This window comes from Lynx rufus, unplaced genomic scaffold (genome assembly GCF_022079265.1).
Source record: "Lynx rufus isolate CCGP_SWC_20201006 ecotype Redwood Valley unplaced genomic scaffold, mLynRuf1.p SCAF_1, whole genome shotgun sequence".
In the NCBI taxonomy this organism is placed as follows: Eukaryota; Metazoa; Chordata; class Mammalia; order Carnivora; family Felidae; genus Lynx; species Lynx rufus.
In genome coordinates this window covers 205,097,480-205,117,669 of record NW_025814823.1, presented here as the reverse complement: position 1 = coordinate 205,117,669, position 20,190 = coordinate 205,097,480, and the positions used below count along the sequence as shown (strand labels likewise).

Below are 20,190 nucleotides of genomic sequence, written 5' to 3'. Positions count from 1 at the left end.
AATAATTTCCATTACCATTTTATAGTCTTATCAGAAGTTTAGGCAGGATTAGCATTGAGACATGTACCATTTGCGCACCTGTTTAAAATATCTCTTCGTTCTCCAGTGCTTGTCATGAAGCATTATTTTACTCTTTTTTTTTTTTAATTTTTTTTTCCAACGTTTTTATTTTTATTTTTGGGACAGAGAGAGACAGAGCACGAACGGGGTAGGGGCAGAGAGAGAGGGAGACACAGAATCGGAAACAGGCTCCAGGCTCCGAGCCATCAGCCCAGAGCCTGACGCGGGGCTCGAACTCACGGACCGCAAGATCGCGACCTGGCTGAAGTCGGACGCTTAACCGACTGCGCCACCCAGGCACCCCTATTTTACTCTTTTGAGGTGAAAGTTAATATTCATATCTTTCCCACACGCTCCTGTATGAAGCTCATGGGAGTTTACACCAGGTGTCACTCTTTTTTTTATTTTTAAGCTCTGCGCTCAGTGTGGGGCTTGAACTCACGACCCCAAGATGAAGAGCTGCATGCTCTACCAACTGAGCCAGCCAGGTGCTCAAACCAAGAATTACTCTTGATATGAAGCTCTGCTAGAACTGATCAGAGAACCTAATAATGTATAAAGCCAACTTTTCAGTGCTTACTTATAACTTTATTTCTCTACATGGCTCTCAGCCTGTGCCATTGCAAACACATTGCAAACACATGGGGACCTTTTAAAAATTGTGATAACCCGGGGTGCCTGGGTAGCTCAGTCAGTTAAGCGTCTGACTTCAGCTCAGATCATGATCTCAGTGTTCGTGGGTTCAAGCCCTGTGTTGGGCTCTGTGCTGACAGCTCAGAACCTGGAGCCTGCTTTGGATTCTCTGTCTCCCTCCCTCTCTCTCTGTCTCTGTCTCTCAAAAATTAATAAACATTGAAAAAAAAATTTTAAATAGTGATAACCTGGCTGCACCCCAGACAAATTGACTCAAGTCTCTGGGAGTAGGCCAAGGCATCAGTATTTTTTAAAGCTCCCCTGTTGATTCCACTGTGCAATTACAATTAGGAAATGCTGCTCTTAGGGCTTGCCAGGTTACTGATTTCTGAGAATTGAATCAAGAGCACATCTGAGCTTGTCATTTTTCCCTTCTGGGAATTTTTTGAGAAGCCAGAGAAAATTGTCTAACAAAAAAGCTACTGTTTTTTTGCTAGTTCTGACTTTAGACCTAAAATCACACACCACCTGTATTTCAGTCTCACCTCTGCTTCCTACAGCAGTATAAACATGGGCAACTCACTTCTCTAAACTCCAGTTTTTCACCCATCTCTAGGTGGATATAATGCCCACCTTCTGTAATCATTGTTAGTATTAAAGGAGACAATATATGTAAAGTATTCAACATGATATAAGATGGAAGGTGATGTATGTAACATGGTAATTATAACTAAAATAAATATAGAGTTGCAAGTCAAAATCCACATTTTCAAAATAAAGGCTCCAAAGAGAAAATAAAAATAAATACCAAATCTGTTCTCAAGATTTTGAGTGCTGATCAGTGAATACTAACATTTCTTCAAAATGTGGGACCACTCGAGTTAGAATACTCAATTCTTCTAGTAAGGGCCGAAGGTAGGCTCTCTTGTGAAGTGCAACATTCTTTACAGAGATACTATAAATGGATATTGAGCTACATTGTCTCTAGATTTAGGCCAAAAAAAAAAAAAACATGAAAAAGCAGGAATTATACTAGTTCAAAATTATTGTTTGTGGCTCATCAGAGAGGACCTGAGAATGTATAATAGCCATTTGTTGTCTTTATAATGAAATGTAAAACAAGCTTCTGGGGGGCCTGGGTGGCTCAGTCAGTTGCATCCGATTCTTGATTTCCACTTGGGTCATGATCTCACTGTTCATGAGTTTGAGACTCACTCCAGCTCCATGCTGACAGTGCAGAGCCTGTTTGGGATTCTCTCTCTCTCCCTGTCTCTCTCTGCCCCTGCCCTGCGTGCATGCATGTGCACTTTCTTGCTCGCTCTCTCTCTCTCTCTCTTGCTCTCTATCTGTCTCAATATAAATAAACTTAAAAAAAAAAAAAGCAAGCTTCTACTAGGATTTTCAGAGATAATCAGAGAGGTGCTCATTTTAAGTTTAGGCCAGTACCTCTTAGACTTGGAAAAACCTCAGCATGACTCTAAGGAGCTGAACATTAGAAATGCCAGCTATCTTCAGCCACAGTAGTAACAGCTGAAGCAGGAAGCAACAGAGAAGGAGCTAAGCAGCCAGCTACACTACAGTTCTTCTTGCCTCCAACAGAGAAGTTACATACTTCCCCACACGCACCGTGAGGCATTCTATTTGCTAAGAAAAGTGGCTTATGCCATTGTTGAACACCACTTTCAAGTTCTAATATATTGGATTCATTTATTCAGTATAAATAGAATTCAGCTAATATTATTCCCTACCCTTCCTCCAAATTAACCCATCAGTTGGGACTTCTGCTACTCAGACTCTCAGAAGGCTGCAAAGTGCCAGCTGGGGCTTGGTCTCATCTGAGGCCAGACTGGGGAAGGATCAGCTTCCATCCTTGCTTGTGTGGTTGCTGGCAGGATTCAGTTCTTCAAGGGTTGTTAGACTAAGGGCCTCATTTTCTTGCTAGTTATTGGCCAAAGGCCACTCTCAGTCCCTTCTCATGTGGTTCTCACCAACACAGCAGCTTTCTTCATCAAAACCAAGAAGAATGAAAGTCTGCTGAGGTGGAAGCCACAGTTTTCATAGTCTAATCACAGATACAACATCCCCTCAATGCTTCCACATTCTGTAGATTAGATTAGCAAGTTATTCAAGGAGATTAAATACATAAGCTTATAAATGATAGGAAGCAGGGATCATTGGGGCCATTGAGAATTAGTCCTGTCTACAGCACTTAGCAGGACATACCCATGTGGAAGGAAGGAAGGAAGGAAGGAAGGAAGGAAGGAAGGAAGGGAAAGAAAGAAAGAGGAAAAGAAAGGAGGAAGGTAGGGAAAGGAGGGTGGACCGTGAAAATACACACCAAAAAAAGACAAGTTAAAAATAGCTTTGCTGCACTAGGTCTGTATCTGAATGCCTGTGTAGGCACACACTTCATCACATTAGCACCACAACCAGAAATCTCCTATTTCTTATGTATAATGAGAAGATAATACAGGGCTTTCTATACATCTGGAGTTAAAAGGAAACAGAATAAACAAGAGTACTATGTTTAAGTAAGAAAAATGTGTTTTAAATTAAATTTTTTAAGTTTTTTTCTCCCCAGCTAACAGAGTTTTGGGTTTTTTTTCCTTTCTGTTTCAAGTTTTTGAGTTGGGTTTACTATTCTTGCCATGATGTGGCAGGCTTGTGGCACAGAGAATAGAAGAAACTGAGTAGTGTTTCCTTTTGGTGCTCTCTGGTTGTTTCAAATGCCAAAATTACGTTTTGGTTGTGTACGTTGTTATTAGTGGTGGTATATGTCATTTCATTGTAAAAATGAAGTTGTAAAGTACCTTGGATCTCATCTCTCCCAGCCTCTCTATTGAGGAGCCTGAGGCCCAAACAGCTTGGGAAGAACAGGGCTAAATAGTATCAGAGCCAGGACTAGAACACAGATCTCTCACTTTGCAACCCGGCACATTTCCTCTTCTTGCCTTGTATGCAGAGGAGTAGTCACAATATGCAAGACTCTCCTCACACCTGCAGGAATTAAAAGTAGTGGTGGCTTAAATATGTTTTATTAATTACTTATTTTCTGGAAGGATCTGAAAATACCCTTTTCAGTGCTTCAGCTGATAGAAAAAGGAACTTTTCCAGATACTCTACCGTATAATAGTTGCTTACCTAACAAAACACACACCCTGTTCACTATATTCACTTGTAGCAGCTCACACAGACTCCTACACTTCAGTGCTCTCAGGGGGTTCTTAAATGCTGACCACCTAGAGAGGGCTGACCATCTGCCCTTGGTACCGAGCAGATCCTATCCATTCCCCAAAACTCTGTGAATCCCTTAGCTAATACAGGAAAAGGAATATTTCTTCCAACAATATGACCATGGAATTTTATTAATAAAGACATTCTGCCACCCCTATCTGCAGATAGGTTGCAGGACCTATCTGCAACTCGGGATTTCCTGAAGATTCCTTTTCTTGTGGCCAGACTATTTGGGGCAGCAGGTGTTCAGAAACAAGGACACATTTCCCCAGCCTGAGCTTCTTTGCTGCATTAATATGGGTGTTATTGGAAGGAGGATGGGGCCTCTATTTCCCAGCCCATCATGTCCTTACCCTGCTCATTTTTCTACATGGGACTCCCGCTCCCCCAGCCCCCACCAGAAGGGAAATTCCATAAGGACCAGAATGTTAGCAGTTTTGTTTCCTGCTCTACTCTTGGAAGAGAACCTGGCACTAAGTAGATGTTTAGTAAGTGTTTGTCGAGCGGATGGTTGAATGATGGATTTATTGAGAAGGTTTATAACATCCCATTCATTACGAGGTTGACAAAGGAAAAAAAGGAGGCATGTTTTGGTTCAGAACACCAGATGTGAACCTGGAACTTGGAATCAGGAATTTTTATGTGTTTGGTTGCATGCTATTTATTTTTAAAGTATATTTTAAAGTATTTACAAAGGTACTTTAAAATTGAGAGTCTCCCTGTTGCTCAGGGATGAGAGCTTTAGATCAGAGAACAAATGTATTAAGTTTACAGTATAATTGAAGTAGAATCAGATAAGGAGAGGAAAAAAAGAAAAAAGAAACTTGGCTATCTCCAAAAAAGGCCATGGAAGTCAGAGAACAATGAGAATTGATATACAAAAATCGGTTTTGCCTCAGACTTGTCTGCTGCAGATTTCATAGATGCAGAGGAGTTTGGGCTAATATCCTAACACTTAGGGGCAGTCATCACTTCCCAAACTAGAGTTGACACATACGTATGCATGAATTTTTTAGTCATCATCTATTTAATGCATGTAATGGCTGAATCTTTTAAAAGAATGCAAACCTAAGTGGCTTTTTATCAAACAATCCATAAAGGGAGGAAGGGCCCTATAGTGGAAGCTGTGATCCCACGCCACATCCTTTGTCCCACCTGATGTCAGTGCATGCATCTGTGGTGGACAGTCGCCATCATGAACCTTGCCGGGACATTTCAGGTGCCTGCCCAGGCCTCTCCCAAGTCAGGCAGGACCTTCAGCCCATGTGCAGGTGCATGAACACCCCCAGGGTAGCCTTCAAGCAATGGGTGATGGGAGTTGGTGGATAAACAGCCCAGCCTCCCATCCTTCTCTAGGACACACTCTATAGCTTTTCAGAGGGTCCGCTGTGGAGTTGGGCCCTAGCTGGCCACTACGGTAACTCTCCCCTTCCCACTCCTCCTTGCCCTTACTTCCTGTCCCTGGGGTCACCTTCCAAATAAACCTTCTCTCTAGCTCTGGCTTCTTAAATAGGCCCTAAAAAATAATGTTTGCAATGAAGACAAAACAGTTTGCTCCTGGAATCAAGAGATGACAGAGAAATAACTGGCAGGCAACAAGCTCTGAAACTGTGACCCAGGAAAAGACTGTGTCTAGAAAAAGTGGTTCTTCTTTACCACTTTAAATAGGTGTTTTATTAGGACCATACATTACCCTCCTGATTTCATGCTTTGCCTTTTCTGCTTACTCTGCAGATTCTTCTGGGAAGCCTAAGTTCACCAAGTGCCGTTCACCTGAACTAGAGACTTTTTCGTGCCACTGGACAGATGGGGTTCGTCGTGGCTTCAAGAGCCCAGGATCCACACAGCTGTTCTATATTAGAAGGTGCAGCCTTCGTGCCTTTCTGACTTTTTCCTCCATGGATTTTCTGATGAAAGTGTACTGAACTGCATGCAGTGGTGGAGATGGAAATAATTTATTTTGATGACTTAAATGTATTCATTTAGTCAAAAATTATTAATTAAGCCCTTTCTACGTGTTTAGTACTATTTAGGCACTGGAGATATGGCATTGATTACAAAAAAAAGTAAAGGCCCTAGACTCATGGGCTTCGTTTCCAATTGGGGAAGACAGACAATAAAAAATTTAAAAATAAATGTCAGCTGGTAATATGGGTTATTAAGAAAAGTAAAAGCCAGAAAGAGGATAAAAAGTGTCCACACTGTATGTGAGTACATGCATGTGCATGAGAGTGTCTGAGGGCGAGTGTGTGAAAGTGAGTGAGCATATGTGTGAGTGCGTGAAAGTGTAGGTGCAAGTGTGAATATGCATGAGTGTGTGTGGAGTGTGTACAAGTGTGTGTGCAAGAGGGTGAATAGTATGTGCATGTGAGAATGTGTGAAAGTGGGTATGTGGATGTGCAAAAATGTGTGAATGTGTAAACGTATGTGAGATAGTATGTGAAAGTGCGGATAAGTGTGAGTGTATGTGTGTGTATGTGTGTGTGTGTGTGTGTAGGGAGCTTGGTGATACTTTAGATGAGGAGGTCACAGTGGGCCTTGCTGGCGTGTTGTATTATAGCAGAGACATAAGTGAAGTGAGAGAGGCCACATGAATATCTGCAGGGGCGGGGGGAGGAACTGTTCAGGCAGAGGATATTGCAAGTGCAAAGCTCCTGAGGCTGAGCTGCTGGAGGAAAGCAGGAGGCCAGCAAGAATGGCACAAGCCTAGACGTAGGGATGCGATGTTTGAAGACGTCAGAAGGTTAGCCAGAGCCAGACTGTGCCAAGCCTTGCTGGTCACGGCTGGGCTTTGAATCTGACTTTATCTGTGGTGGGCTTTTAGAAGAGATGTATGTTTTGAAAGACTCAGCTTGGTTTCTATGTAAAAAATGGACAATGCTCCTGTTAAATTAGTTATACTCAGTAAGGAACTGTAATACTTTTCAGTTCCATTTTGACTGGTTGTCTTGCAAAATGACAGAGGAAGAGTGAAACAGAGTCTCTCGGTATCATCACCACCCAAGTAGTTTATTTCTGACTTCTCCCCTAGAATTATTTCCCTTTCTGTTCACTCTTATGTTGTCCCTTTTTGCTTTTTTAAAATTTTTAGGTTCAAACACTTTATCATTTCCCCTTTTCCACCCAACTCCCAGGGAAGGCCTAAGCCGAGAGGTAAGGTTAGCCAGGACCCTTTACCCCAGGGTGGGGGTGTTTATCAGTCCAAGGAGGATGCCATCTACCCCCACTGAGGAGTGGGGAAAGGGAGTGAAGATGCGGTGAGCAGTTCAGGACATGGGCTCAGGGCCAACAAAGCCACATCTCAGCCTGGCTGGCACTCACTGCATACACCAGGCAAAGTAGTTTGTTCACAACTCAGTCACCTCATTTGCAAAACGGAGATCATAGACCTGGTCTCATGACGTCTTGTGAGGATGTTTTAGATAATACATGAAACACGCTTACCACAGTGCTTGGCACATTGTACGTACTCAGCAAGTGGTAGCTGCTATTATTGTTTATAATATAGTAATCCTTTAAAATAATAATGATACAGAAATCCAATGCCTGAGCTTACCAAATTGACTTTTGATTCTTTACTATTAGTGATTATTGGTGTGCTCTAAGACCATTTTTAGTGCAAAACTGGGTATTCAATTTACAAATAAATAGTTTGAGTTAGCAACCCCTACTGGCCTTCCCCACTTCCCGGGTGTGAGAGCAGTCTCCTGGATGTACCCACGGAGGTGACAAGGTTGGGCACCAAATGCACTTTTTCTCTGTTATGGCTGACCCTACAGAGAGGTAGGGGCCAAGAGGCTAAGCTGGATTGTGTGAATACAGTCAGACAGGAAGCGTATATGTTTGGTAACTCTCTTGAATGCCTGTTGAATTGACTGTTGAGTGAAGAGAGATTTTGGAGGTACAGTTCTTCTGTTTTTGCCTCAGCAACAGAGAGCCAACTCAGTGGAAACAAAACAAGTTATTTGTGCAGGTACAATGAGCTAAACGGGATAAAGAAATAGCAGAGTCGGGCCCATTTTATGAAAACGGGTTATTACCACCCCAATAGTCTCCAAATCTGAACGTGAGCAAAAAGATAACCCGAAAGGTAGAAAGCCCTCACAAATATGTATCTGTTCCTTACCCTCTTCTGTCAGGGTCACAGACCTTTGCCTCCAGGCCTCCTCTGCCCACCCTCGGCCTCTCAGCACCCCGGTTCCAAACCCTGGCTCTGTGCTAACAGAGATGCCACGGAAAGTGTGACCTGGTGGCAGGGAAACCAGAACATATTCGGAAGGATGTCGTTAACTGTTGCCCTATGGAGTTTGGGATCCCAGGGGAAAAAAATTGTCACATCTTCAACCTCGTGATCAGAGCCAACCTAAACTTGCAAAACCAGTATTTTCTGTTTTCTCTACAAAATTGTAATTATTTTGAAGATTTAGCCAAAATAGCATAAGCCCCCACCCGGTTTATCTAGGAAGGGCAGAATCAAAGGGCCTGGAGTGTCAGGCCCAGACCACAGCATCTAGTACACAAATGTGTTACACTTCCCATTGGCCCCCTTGCACAGAGAGGACTCTACAAATGCACTTTCTGACCCTTGTCGTTGTTTCTTAGAATTCAGTTCCCAGGCAACTTCTGGAAGTATAGAACCATGACCCCTCTTCCCTGACATACAACACTGTGACAGGATGTCATCCAGAACTGAAGCAGAGGGGACAGGGAGGGGCACAGAAGGGGCCCGGGCCACTGGGCTTTCCGCTTACCAGCCTGGCCTTGGTAACTAAAGCACAGAGGAGCCTAAACATGTCAGGCCGTCGACAGGATGGGCCCAGAGGCAGCCACACGCTTGGCTGGCCCTGCTCCCAGCCAGGTGAGCTGGAGGGAGGGGCAGCTGATGCGGAGTGGTCTCTGCCCCCCTGGGATGGAGGTGGTGCCAGGTCTCATCTCCGAGCTGGGAGAGGACCCCACCTGAATGCAAACCACAGGCACCCCAACAGGAGGCTCCAGGGAAACCTGTCAGAGTTGCTGTGCTCTCAGCTCCTTGCCTGCAGACGCCTTAGTTTTGAAGAAAGTGGGCGGATGTGGGAAGGCTCAGTCCCTGAGGCTGTATCCCACGCCTCTGCCCTCCCCCGTGCTCACTCCCCTCAACCAATTATCCTAGCCTTTTTTTTTTTTTTTTCAGTTTTTATCAGTAAGTTTCATTTAGAAATTTGGGACATTTTTTTTTAATTTTTTTTTAACGTTTATTTATTTTTGAGACAGAGAGAGACAGAGCATGAACGGTGGAGGGTCAGAGAGAGAGGGAGACACAGAATCTGAAACAGGCTCCAGGCTCTGAGCTGTGAGCACAGAGCCTGACGTGGGGCTCGAACTCACAGACCACGAGATCATGACTTGAGCCGAAGTCGGATGCTCAACCGACTGAGCCACCCAGGCGCCCCATGGGACATTTTCAATACAAATGCTTACAATATATATATATATCCTAGCCTTTTAAAGGGAAGTTGATCTTCCATGCAAGGTTGTAGGGGAGATTAGAAGGGAGAAAGGGCACTATTACTTTTTTTTTTCCCAATGAAAATGTTGAATTTTAAGCCTGAAACACATGATCTGTATGTAATGAAAATAGTCGTCCTTGGAACATAAGTGATGTTTTACTTTTAGGATTTTTCTTCCAGTTGCTAGATGGAACAGCATTTGGATAGAAAGCATTTCTTCTGCTCTTTATTCTGATTTTTACTGATGGTCTGTCCCATTGTACAGCTTTCCTTCTATTTCACAAGATAGACTAGGAACAAACGTAGTGCACTTAACTCTTAGCGGCATGACAAAGGGAGAGTAGTTTCCATATGGCTTTGCTTGCCTGCATACAAATTCAACCGGGGAAAGCAGGCAACAGAGTCTCTGTTTTGTGAGTCCATTTGTTTCTTGGGGGTTTTTTCTGTCTAAATTTAAGAGTTTAAAAAGAAGTTTTAAATATTTATTTAAAATAAAGTTCAACTTTGGTTAAAGATGGGGAGGGCATTGGGAGTCATGTTTTGAACTAACTGTTCTCAACCCATCGTGCTTAAGATAAGTGCTTAAGTTGTTTGCTCTGTGGAACTCATGGATTTGGAATAATCTAAACAAGATTTTTCATACAGTCCCCATCCCCATGGGGATGTCACAAGTTGAGAAACCGTAAAACACACAGAGCTAAACTCCCTATTACAGTCCAGACCTGCCAGGCACTGTTCTACATCTTTACATTTTAATGCTAACTTTTATACTATCAACTATGCTAAATACATTTTGTATCTATGCTATTAAATAAGAGGCTCATTTCTCTGGACAATCTTGCTAAACCATTCTCCCGAATACACTTTTATTTAGCTTGACAGTCAAGATAAAATAAACCATACTATATGTCAATGACCCACCTAGCCCTAACGTTTTAAATCCTTTTCCTATTATTCTTAACACACACACACGCACGCACACATGTCCACATATACACACAAATGTATACATGCACATACATACATATACACACGTACACACACATACACATACACACACGTACATGCATGTATACACACACCACTCACACTTCCCATCAGGGATGGATCTCCCTCTCATCCAAGGGTATGCAACTTTTGAGAATCTCAACCAGAGTTTAAGAAACAATTCACTGGCCATGTTAATCCCAAGTTCTTTCCAACAGCTGATGAGCACCTGTCTCAAGGACCCCCTCATACTGCACAAGTTTCCCCCTAGTGCCAATAGACCAGCCTGAGAAACAGCTGTAAAGAAGGAAGTGTGTGTTATCTCCCTCGTCCCTTCCTTCCGGTCCCTGCCTTCCCCACAGCCTTGTCGCTCGCTGCTACCCAGCACCCCTCCCTGGGAAGGAGTCTCACAGACCCCCCACTGTCTGGCCTACCAGCCCCAAGCACCTCAGCCTATACAAGGTCATTCCCACCTTCTTCTCATTCAATCACAGACTCCCTGGCTTTATGTCTCCTTGACTTACAAGCCTTTTTCTCAGCTGATACCTCATGAATAATAAGCAAATAATGAATTACTCCACCCAAGTAGCAATTCTAGTTTAAGAAAAGTTGTCCCATTTATTCCATTGTCTCCTATTTCCCTCACCACACTCGTGCCCATACTTGCATACCTCAATGCCTTTGTCTACTCTGTTCCCTCCTTCCTTTCCCTGTTGCCATGTATTTGCTGGAAACACCACCTCCACCTTGAAGCCTTCCATGAACAGAGCAATCATTCCTTCTTCTGAACTTTTAGCACTATTTGTGAGCACAAACTCATGATGCTTTGTAATACAGCTTTTTAGTCATCCCTCTGAGGCAGGAGTCATTCCTTAGACACACGTGCATCCCCTTAATGTCCAGCACAGTATTTGATATATAATCAGTGCTTATTAAATATGAATGCAATGAATACAGGAGACAGAAAAAAATAAAAAGTACTCAGGTGTAATTTCTGCGTCTTCTTCTAGCCTGAAGGTAGGAATGAAATCTTATTCACCATTGTATCCACACAGTGCTAGTGCCAGATGTAATGCTTCTGTAGTACTTGTATAGTAGGCCCCCCAAAGATGGCTTGCTGAACTCATTCATTCAGTCAGCCAGAGGGATGGGACTCTGGAGAGCTGTGTCACATCCTAGCACATGTTTGCTCTGTTCTTGCCGTGGTGGACTTGAGTCTGGGCAATCCTTGGTTGCTCTGCATTTTTGTTCAGGTCCCCATGGCAGCTGACCAGGGAATTTCCTTTCCCAAACCTCTGCTTCCTTCCACAGTGAACTTCCCAGCATCTCTTTTCCATCCAGCTCACACACCCTGCCAGTGTTTTAGGTCATCTGGGTAAATGATGCTTTCTGTAGAGTAGGACGGAAGTGAATAAATGTATGGCAGAGTGTAATTACAGAGATGTGGCTTCTCTGATTCCTTCGGTATCCTCCATGTGGCCATCTTTCCTCCATGATTTGTTGTGTTTGTGTGTTTTTATCAGATCCAAGATATAGGAAAATATGAATTTGTTTTCTTAGAGAAAGTACAAAAAGGAACAGATAGGCAAACACATGGATTCAGTGGAGCCCATTTTGTTTCCATTTTTTATATTATAAGTAAACATCCACTCTAATTACAAAATAGAAAAAAAATTGCTTTCTAGGCTTGGAAAAATTTTTTTAACTTCTGGGTTCATGGCCTTTTGTCTCGTTTACAGGTGGGGAGAAAAAGGCTGGGATTCCCATGCTTCATAAATGTCACCTGGATGTCTAGCATGTTTACAGTGTTCCCAAGGCTCTTCATACACTTAAGGAAAAAACCAGGAGTATGGGAACGAGTTCAAGACATCAGGATAACTCGCCCAAGCATAAGACAGCCTTGGGAAGATGATAGTGATTCCGAGTAGTGTGGTAATTTTCCACCTCAAAGCAACCCAATTCTCAGTGTCCCTCCTCCTGGAGAACATGCCTCCCTAGTATGTTCCACCATGAGCTGAGGAAACACCCAGTCCAAAGAGCCATTGTATTTTGGGAATCTTTACAGTTTGGGAGATGACCCTCTGGAGTGTTTTAATAAAGGAACATTTTAGACCTCCTTAAGCCTCAGAACCCTCATCTGTAAAATGTGGACAATAAAGTACCTAACCACAGATGACTTAATCTAGGAGCTGGCACTTCGTATGCAGTTAACGAACAGATGCTTTTGCTATAGTCCATGTCCCAAATGGCCTCCTCTCGGTCTGCAGACACTATGGATGATGTCCACAGATGGGGTACTTCTTGGAAATGGTGCTGCTAAAATACTTGCTTGTAAAATATTTGTGTTCCAGTTTATTGAATCTGACTGTCAGGCTCTTCGCTTTGACTTAAACTATGGCATGATGCTTGGAACAATTCATGCTCTTTTACCCTCCATTTCAGGAGCACTCAAGAGTGGACTCAAGAATGGAAAGAATGCCCCGATTATGTCTCTGCTGGAGAAAACAGCTGTTACTTTAATTCATCTTATACCTCCATTTGGATACCCTACTGTATCAAGCTAACCAGCAATGGTGGTACAGTGGATCAAAAGTGTTTCTCTGTTGAGGAAATAGGTAAATCACAGGTTTGTGTTTTATTTGACATGGCTTTAGATTAAGTAAGCAGGGAAGCCTCAGTGTCCAAGTGTGTTCAAGTAGGAAGCCTTGGTCATTGTAATCTAGGTGAATGGAAGTCTGCTCTATAGGGCATGAGATCAGCCAGCGAACAAGAGAGAGAAGGCACGGGGGACTTAAGTCGGCTCTAACATAAATGGCAGTAAATGTTGTCGAGAAAAGAATGGGAGCCTTCCAGAGTCTTTTCCTTGAGGAGATCTTGAAAGCTGAATTGTGTTCTTGGGTGCCACCACAAGAGACAAACTCAGCGTACTCCCACGATTCCTTCATTCCTAATTATTCAATATGATTATTATATTCAGATCTGACATATGTTGACCTTTGATCCCTATCATTGCTATAACCAAAGCCTAGATTTTCTTTATCACAAGGCATAATAATTCTGGAACTTTATAGTTACAAAATAACCCCAAATCGGTTTAAAAACATGTTTATAAGACCTCAAGACAAACATTGGAGATAATCAGCTCAGTGAACTAAATGAAAGATCTAGACAGATTATCCCTTGCCCATCATGCAGACACAAGGGGAAATGAAACAAAACAAAACAGACAACTGTAATTGGAATTTTTATGTTTATACTAGAATAGTGTAAACAGCAAAATATAGAGAACCAAAGAAGGACTTTGAGTAGATGACATTGGTGCCTCAGACTCTATCCACAAAGGCTCATTTGTTATAGATAGAAGTTCCTTGAAGTTCCTCTGAGACGTGCTGTTCTTACAAGCTTGTGTGTGGTTTCCCAGGCATCAGCAGACTAGAAGAGGCTGAGCGAATGTGGCTAGAAGCTGCAGGCAGAAACAAGTAAATCTGATAGCCTGTCAGGGAGAAGAACAAGCAGAAAAGAGAACCCGACTGCTTAACTTGGAGAGACTATTCAGTGTATGCCCCAATATCAATAGATGTAGCTTTTGAATGGCTGAATAGGTAGTAATAAGAATATCGGGTCAAGACCCATGTTCTAATCCTGACCCTGCCAATAGCTAGCCCCACTCATTTCTGTGACTGGCCTTCACTGAGGGCCTGCCATGCCCTGAGCACTGTGCTGGGTATGGCGGCTACAGAATGAGTAAGATATGGTCAAGTAGGGGAGTCCAATGTGTTAAATAACCGCAGTACCGTGTCTTAGGTGCTGGACTCAAGGTGTGTGTAATACGTAGTAAGCTGAGGTAGTGGCCAAAGATACAGATGATTGACTGGGCCTGGGGGATGAGAAAGGGGTGCCCAGAAATTGTGGCAGTTCACTTCCTTCTGAAAGCATCAGTGGGAGCTGCCAAGTATACAGGCTGGCCTGTGTCTTCCAACAACTACTAAGTTCCGGAAGTGACAAACAGCACAGAATGTTGAAGGACTCAGGAGACCTAACTGCCTCGGTTAGGCAGGCCTGACTGATCAGCCAAGAGAAATCGTAAGTGTTCCTATGTGAAATCATAAGTGTATCCAGTAAGATAAGACTATATCTTACTGCCAAGAGGTGCATTTAAAGGTATTTAAGAAGGAAAATGACGTGGAGATAGTAATAGCTAACTAACACTTACAAAGCCCTTACCTATGGGTCGGGTATAATAACCATGTGAGATAGATTCTATTATAATCCCCATTTTACAGATGATGAAACTGAGGCTCGGAGCATTTAAAGGCTAACTCAAGGTCAAACAGCTAGTAGGCAGAGCTGAGATTTGAACCTATGCAGCGTAACTCCAGAGTCCATGTTCCTAATCTCAAAGTTGTACGGTCGCATTACTAATGTCTCAGGAAAATCCGTCCTGCAGTGGAGAGAGTAGATTGGAGTAGCACGGAGCAAAGATAGAGGTTAGAAGGCTTTGTGATAACCAAGACAAAAGATGATGACAGATGTTACAACCATAGCAGGGAGGGAGGGAGCTGAGAGGGGGAGACAGCAAGGAACAAGGTAAGCCTGATAGATCTGAAGATGACAACCATGGGCCTCAGCGTCCTCATGTATTACGAGAGTATTCTACTACCTTACAGGGCTTGTCTTTGGATTTAAAGCACTGTATTATTAGACATTTGTTATTCATTCATTCAGCAAATTTCGATTGAGTCTTTTCCTCGGGCCAAGTACATCTCTAGGTGCCAGGAGAAGAAAACGTCTGCCCTCGTGGGATCTTATCCCAATAGGGGTGGAGAGAGACAAGGCTATGAAGAAAACTAACATAGGGAAGGAGAAGAGGCATGCAGGAGAGGTTGCAATTTTAATAGAGTTATCAGAGCTGGCTTTGCTGGGAGAGAAAAAAAATGAGAGAACATTGTATCCATCTGAGGTAAAGATCACGTCAACAAGAGGGCACAGCTAGGGTAAAGCTCCTGTGGTGGGAGATTGCCTTTGCTCACTTGAGGAACAGCGTGGTTGGGGAGCACCTGCCGCAGGGTGAGCCAGGAGGGGCCTGGAACAGGCCACATCTGAGAGAGCTGAGAGGCAAAGCTCCAGTATACCTGAAGCCATCGAATGACTTTGGCTTCCACTTGGAGTGGGATAGGAAGGCTGTGGAGGGTTTTATATGAGTGATATGCTCTAAATCAAGTGTGAAAGTAACCACTGTGACAAATGTATTGAGGACTGTGTTGAGAATAGCCTGAAGGAGGATCAAGACCAGGGTGCCTTGGTGGCTTAGTCAGTTAAGCGTCTGACTCCTGATTTCAGCTCAGGTAATGAGCGAACAGTTTGTGAGATGGAGCCCCATGTCAGGCTCTGTGCTGACTGCATGGAACCTGGTTGGGATTCTCTCTCTCTCCCTCTCTCTCTCTGCTCTCCTGCTCGCTCGCTCTCTCTCAAAAATAAGTAAATTAAAAAAATGAGGACAATAACAACAGGAGGAGACCATTTAGGAGGCTAATGCAGCAACATGGGTAAAAAAAACCCTAACAGCAGGCCTGGGTTGAGAGGTGCAGCAGTGGGCAGTGGCTGGGCTCGGAGACTGTCTTGTCAGTACAAGTGACAACTGACAAAGTACAACTGACAGACTGTGGGGGTGGTAAGAGAGGGATGAGTCCCGGAAGAGCTCACTAACTTCACCCTGAACGACTGGAGGAATGGAGGCACCAGCAACAGAGAGAGGGAAAGTGACAGGGGAGGGAGCATATTCTGGGGAGAGGACCAGGGCTGCCTGGGGATGTATTCAGTCTCAGGTGCTTTTCCAACATCTTGGAGGACCTGTCAAGTACAGCATGTGGCAGTATGTACGGAGGAAAGGGAGAGGTTATTATTATGCTTGTAACGGTGATATGAGTCCACTCAAAAAACACCATGTTCAGGGCGCCTGGGTGGCTCGGTAGGTTAAGCCTCTGACTTTGGCTCAGGTCATGATCTCACAGTTACTGAGTTCGATCTCGATGTTGGGCTCTGTGCTGACAGCTCAGAGCCTGGAGCCTGCTTCAGAGTCTGTCTGTCTGTCTGTCTCTCTCTCTCTCTCTCTCTGCCCCTCCCCCACTCATTCTCTCTCTCTCTCTCTCTCTCTCTCTCAATAAATAAATAAACATTTAAAAAGTGAAAAGAAAAAGACCATGTTCCATATCTTCTATTTAAAGGGGAGTTTTTAAGATGAAACATGAGTAATAAGTTGAAATTTTTCCATAAAAAAACATTTGGTCTCTTAAAGTGTTAAGTTTCGGCTCTCAGAATTACTCAGTCCCCAACAAATTCAGAAGAGTGAAGCATTACTGTCATTATTGTAGCCATACTGTGGCTCAGCTGTGTTGCAAATCCCTCCAATTTAACTTCTGAAATGTGTTCATTATTAAATTTGGATTTCCTAATTTTTTAAGTTGTGTCCACTCTACGGGGTGGGGGGGGAAGGGGGGGGCACTATCATGCTCCTTCACAGTGAAGTCTGTTTTAACTCTGGTTAAATGCAAGAGCTTCCCCTTTTGACCACCAGATTTTAATAGCCAATTATGGCTCCTCAGAGCATATATTTGTAGGCTTATCTGTGGTCAACTCTGGGGATCCAGACTTTGCAGCACTCTGGGTACCCTTCTACAAACAGTAGAAAAGAAAGTACATTTTACTCTGTATCTGCAAGTGATTTTTGAAAACCTCTACTGAGACATGAAGTGCAACAATTTATTGGGAACTATCTAGAACGTAAATTTAGATATGTTCCTAGCTTTGGAATCCGTATTTCTCTGCATCAACCTTTGGGAAATTGTGGTCTTTGCGGTCCTAATAAGCAGAATACAGCCAACTTACCAGAGAATGTACAATATGTCAATAGAAACCAAGCAAAACACTGTTTCAGATTGTTCACATGCAGTTAAGTAAAAGGCAGAAAACCCTGACTCCTCACCATTTGAGAGTAGAGTGCAATGCCCATCCTTCTTATGTCTAAAAAAAATCATGACATGTGACTGGAGGACAACAAGCTAAGGAGCCTGTGCTGTGTTTGGAAGGATTGTTCTGGTAGCTGTACAGAAGTTAATATAAGATCCTTGGCTCAGGTAATAAGCAATTTGGAATAAAAAAGATTTTTCGATCCCTGGTTCCAAAACAGCCACATGTTTAAATGCTGTAGGTCTTTCTGACTCTGTTCCTTCAGTTTTGAGTTAAAATGAATTCCTTTGCCAAAATCCCAAAGCATTAATTCTTTGGGGGCTAAAAGAATTGTAAGACATGGCAGATCCTCAAGAAAAGTTTTAGGTCAGGTTGTGGACTTGAAAAGGAATTTTTTGTAGGGGTTTTCTTCAAAGTTAAAAACAGATCGTACTCAAGTCAAAAAAAATGGTACCCTCTTATAAAATGAGTGTATAATAAGGATATTGGAAGAATTAGGAGCGTAAACAATAAAAATGCATGAAGTAATTGGTCTCTTCAGAAGAAAGCACTCCATTAATACCAAGCTGTACCTGTCTGTCTCTCTGTGCACTAACTCTCTGTCAAAACGCACAGTGCAACCAGATCCACCCATTGGCCTCAACTGGACTCTACTGAACATCAGTTTAACAGGGATTCATGCAGATATCCAGGTGAGGTGGGAACCACCGCCCAATGCAGACGTTCAGAAGGGATGGATAGTCCTGGAGTATGAACTGCAATACAAAGAAGTAAATGAGTCCCAGTGGAAAACGGTAAGATATCATTACATATCACACTTAAAAATGCTTTGGCTTTTCTTCTTTTTATCTCAGCAACACCTCTCTCATTTATCATTGGACTTCCTTTTGACTTAATACCACATGCCCGTGCTGTATACTCCATATTTTCTTATTTGAGGGAAACGGATATGATCAGTAAAATATCATCTTGGAATTCTGTCCCACAGCAGGTGCTGACAGGGAGCTTATACAGAAGCCTATGGAAAGGAAGGAAAACTATTTCCCCAGTCATCCTCAGTGTCCAGTTTAACATTAGAACAAAATCGTGTACTCTAGCACTTAAGCTGTCTTTGGGGATGTGGCTAAACATGAGAAGAGTTATGATCGAGGCCAATAGTGAGCTATGGCTAAATATTCTCCCATGATCTTAGTCGCTACTGCTCACAAGACCCCCATTAAATTAAGTGCTTAAGTGACTCCAGGAGGGAAACAGAGGAAGGGAATTTGTCCCCTAGAGGTTTCAGGAGGATGTTTTGTTCCATACCTCAGGGGAGAATCAAGCTGAGAAGTTTTTGTGTAGGCAAGCAGCAAGGATGTGGTTGACCTCTGAACTCCTTACCTCCTTGACAAGTTCATGGGAACTGGGCACTTAGATAAATTCCACATGGCACACAACAAGAAGAAAAACAGGATTATCTTGCTGCTCCCTGTATAACTAATTCTAAATCAGTCTAACCATAGCCAAGCCCTGGCCAAGCCCAGTGGATTCTGGCCAGTCATCAGGTCGTGCCCAGTGCCCTGACAGATTCACTCCCAAAATTTTGAGACACCAGGCCGGTCCATTCCATGTTCTGCTGAAAAAGAAGCCAATTTTGTCATTAAAGTTAATTTTGGAGCGGCTGTGAACAGTTAAATACTGGACTTTGCGGTACAGTTTCCAGAATCGTTTTAATTTAGATGTCTGTTCCACTAACTTGGTGCAAAAATCCCTGGTTGGATGCAGAGTCAAATAAGACTTTCTAAATTCAGGTTTCGGTCAAACATTTATTCCACAGCCAGATAGTGAAAGGACTACCCCACACGAGGCACTGCACTGCGTACTTCTCTGAGTGTGAACTGTGAACCCCCGAGGGGTCCTGAGAGCCTGGCAGGGAATCCACAAGGTCAAGACTGTTTTCCTACTCATACTAAAATGCTATCGCCTTTTTTCACCATGTTGAGATTTGCGGCAATGGTACAAAAGCAATGGCGGCAAACCCACTGTCACCTGAGGAAAAGTCAAGGTGGTCATTGCAAACCGCACTGGCAGGGTCACCATGCGCTCACAGTCAATGAGAGCGAGAGCCAGCTTCACTGAGCAATGTCCTTGATGCAGCTGCATGTTTTATTTACTTTATTGAATCTCAACCTTTGACAACATAGCTTTTTTAAAAATTTTTTTAAGATTTTATTTATTTTTGAGAAAGAGAGACAGAGTACGAGCAGGGGGGCGGCAGAGAGAGAGCTGTCAGCACAGAGCCCAATGCAGGGTTTGAACTCACGAACCGCAAGATCACGACCTGAGCCAAAGTTAATACTCGACCGATTGAGCCACCCCAGCGCCCCTGATGACATAGCTTTTTAATATTCTTGATGACACATGCCAAGGACACATAGCATATGTCTGCTGTACACTGAGTCCCCCACGGTTGTCTTAATAAAGCCAAGTTGCCAGCCGGATCAGCTGCTTTTCACGTGGAACGCCATTTTTGCTTGAAAGAACAACTGATAACCCCATAGATGGTTTCTCGTAGCGGCGTTGGCAAGTATTTGGCAAACGTTTCTTGGAAAAGAATGAAGTGTGCTTATCAGTTCAAGAAAAACAATGGACAATAGTTGTTACCAATGATATTTGAACCTTCAAAGGAAAATCAGAGTTTTGGGAAACTTGCCTCTGCAGCAGTGAGCCTGGTAGCTTTCCCAATCTTTGAAGATTTTCCTGATGCAATGGTGATATTAGCCAAAGTGATTTTTTATATTGTATAATAAAATGTGTGAACATTTAGAAAATTTGCATAACTCAG

General features: G+C 43.1%; 1 protein-coding gene across 1 annotated transcript in view; it reads left to right on the top strand.

Annotated features, from left to right (window-relative positions):
- GHR (growth hormone receptor) overlaps positions 1 to 20,190 on the top strand; it is a 143,774-nt gene that overhangs the window by 106,230 nt on the left and 17,354 nt on the right. Inside the window, exons 3-5 of the mRNA XM_047073776.1 lie at positions 5,662 to 5,791; positions 12,843 to 13,015; positions 17,982 to 18,160. Of these exons, the coding sequence (XP_046929732.1) occupies positions 5,662 to 5,791; positions 12,843 to 13,015; positions 17,982 to 18,160 (482 nt within the window). The remainder of the gene's footprint in view (positions 1 to 5,661; positions 5,792 to 12,842; positions 13,016 to 17,981; positions 18,161 to 20,190) is intronic.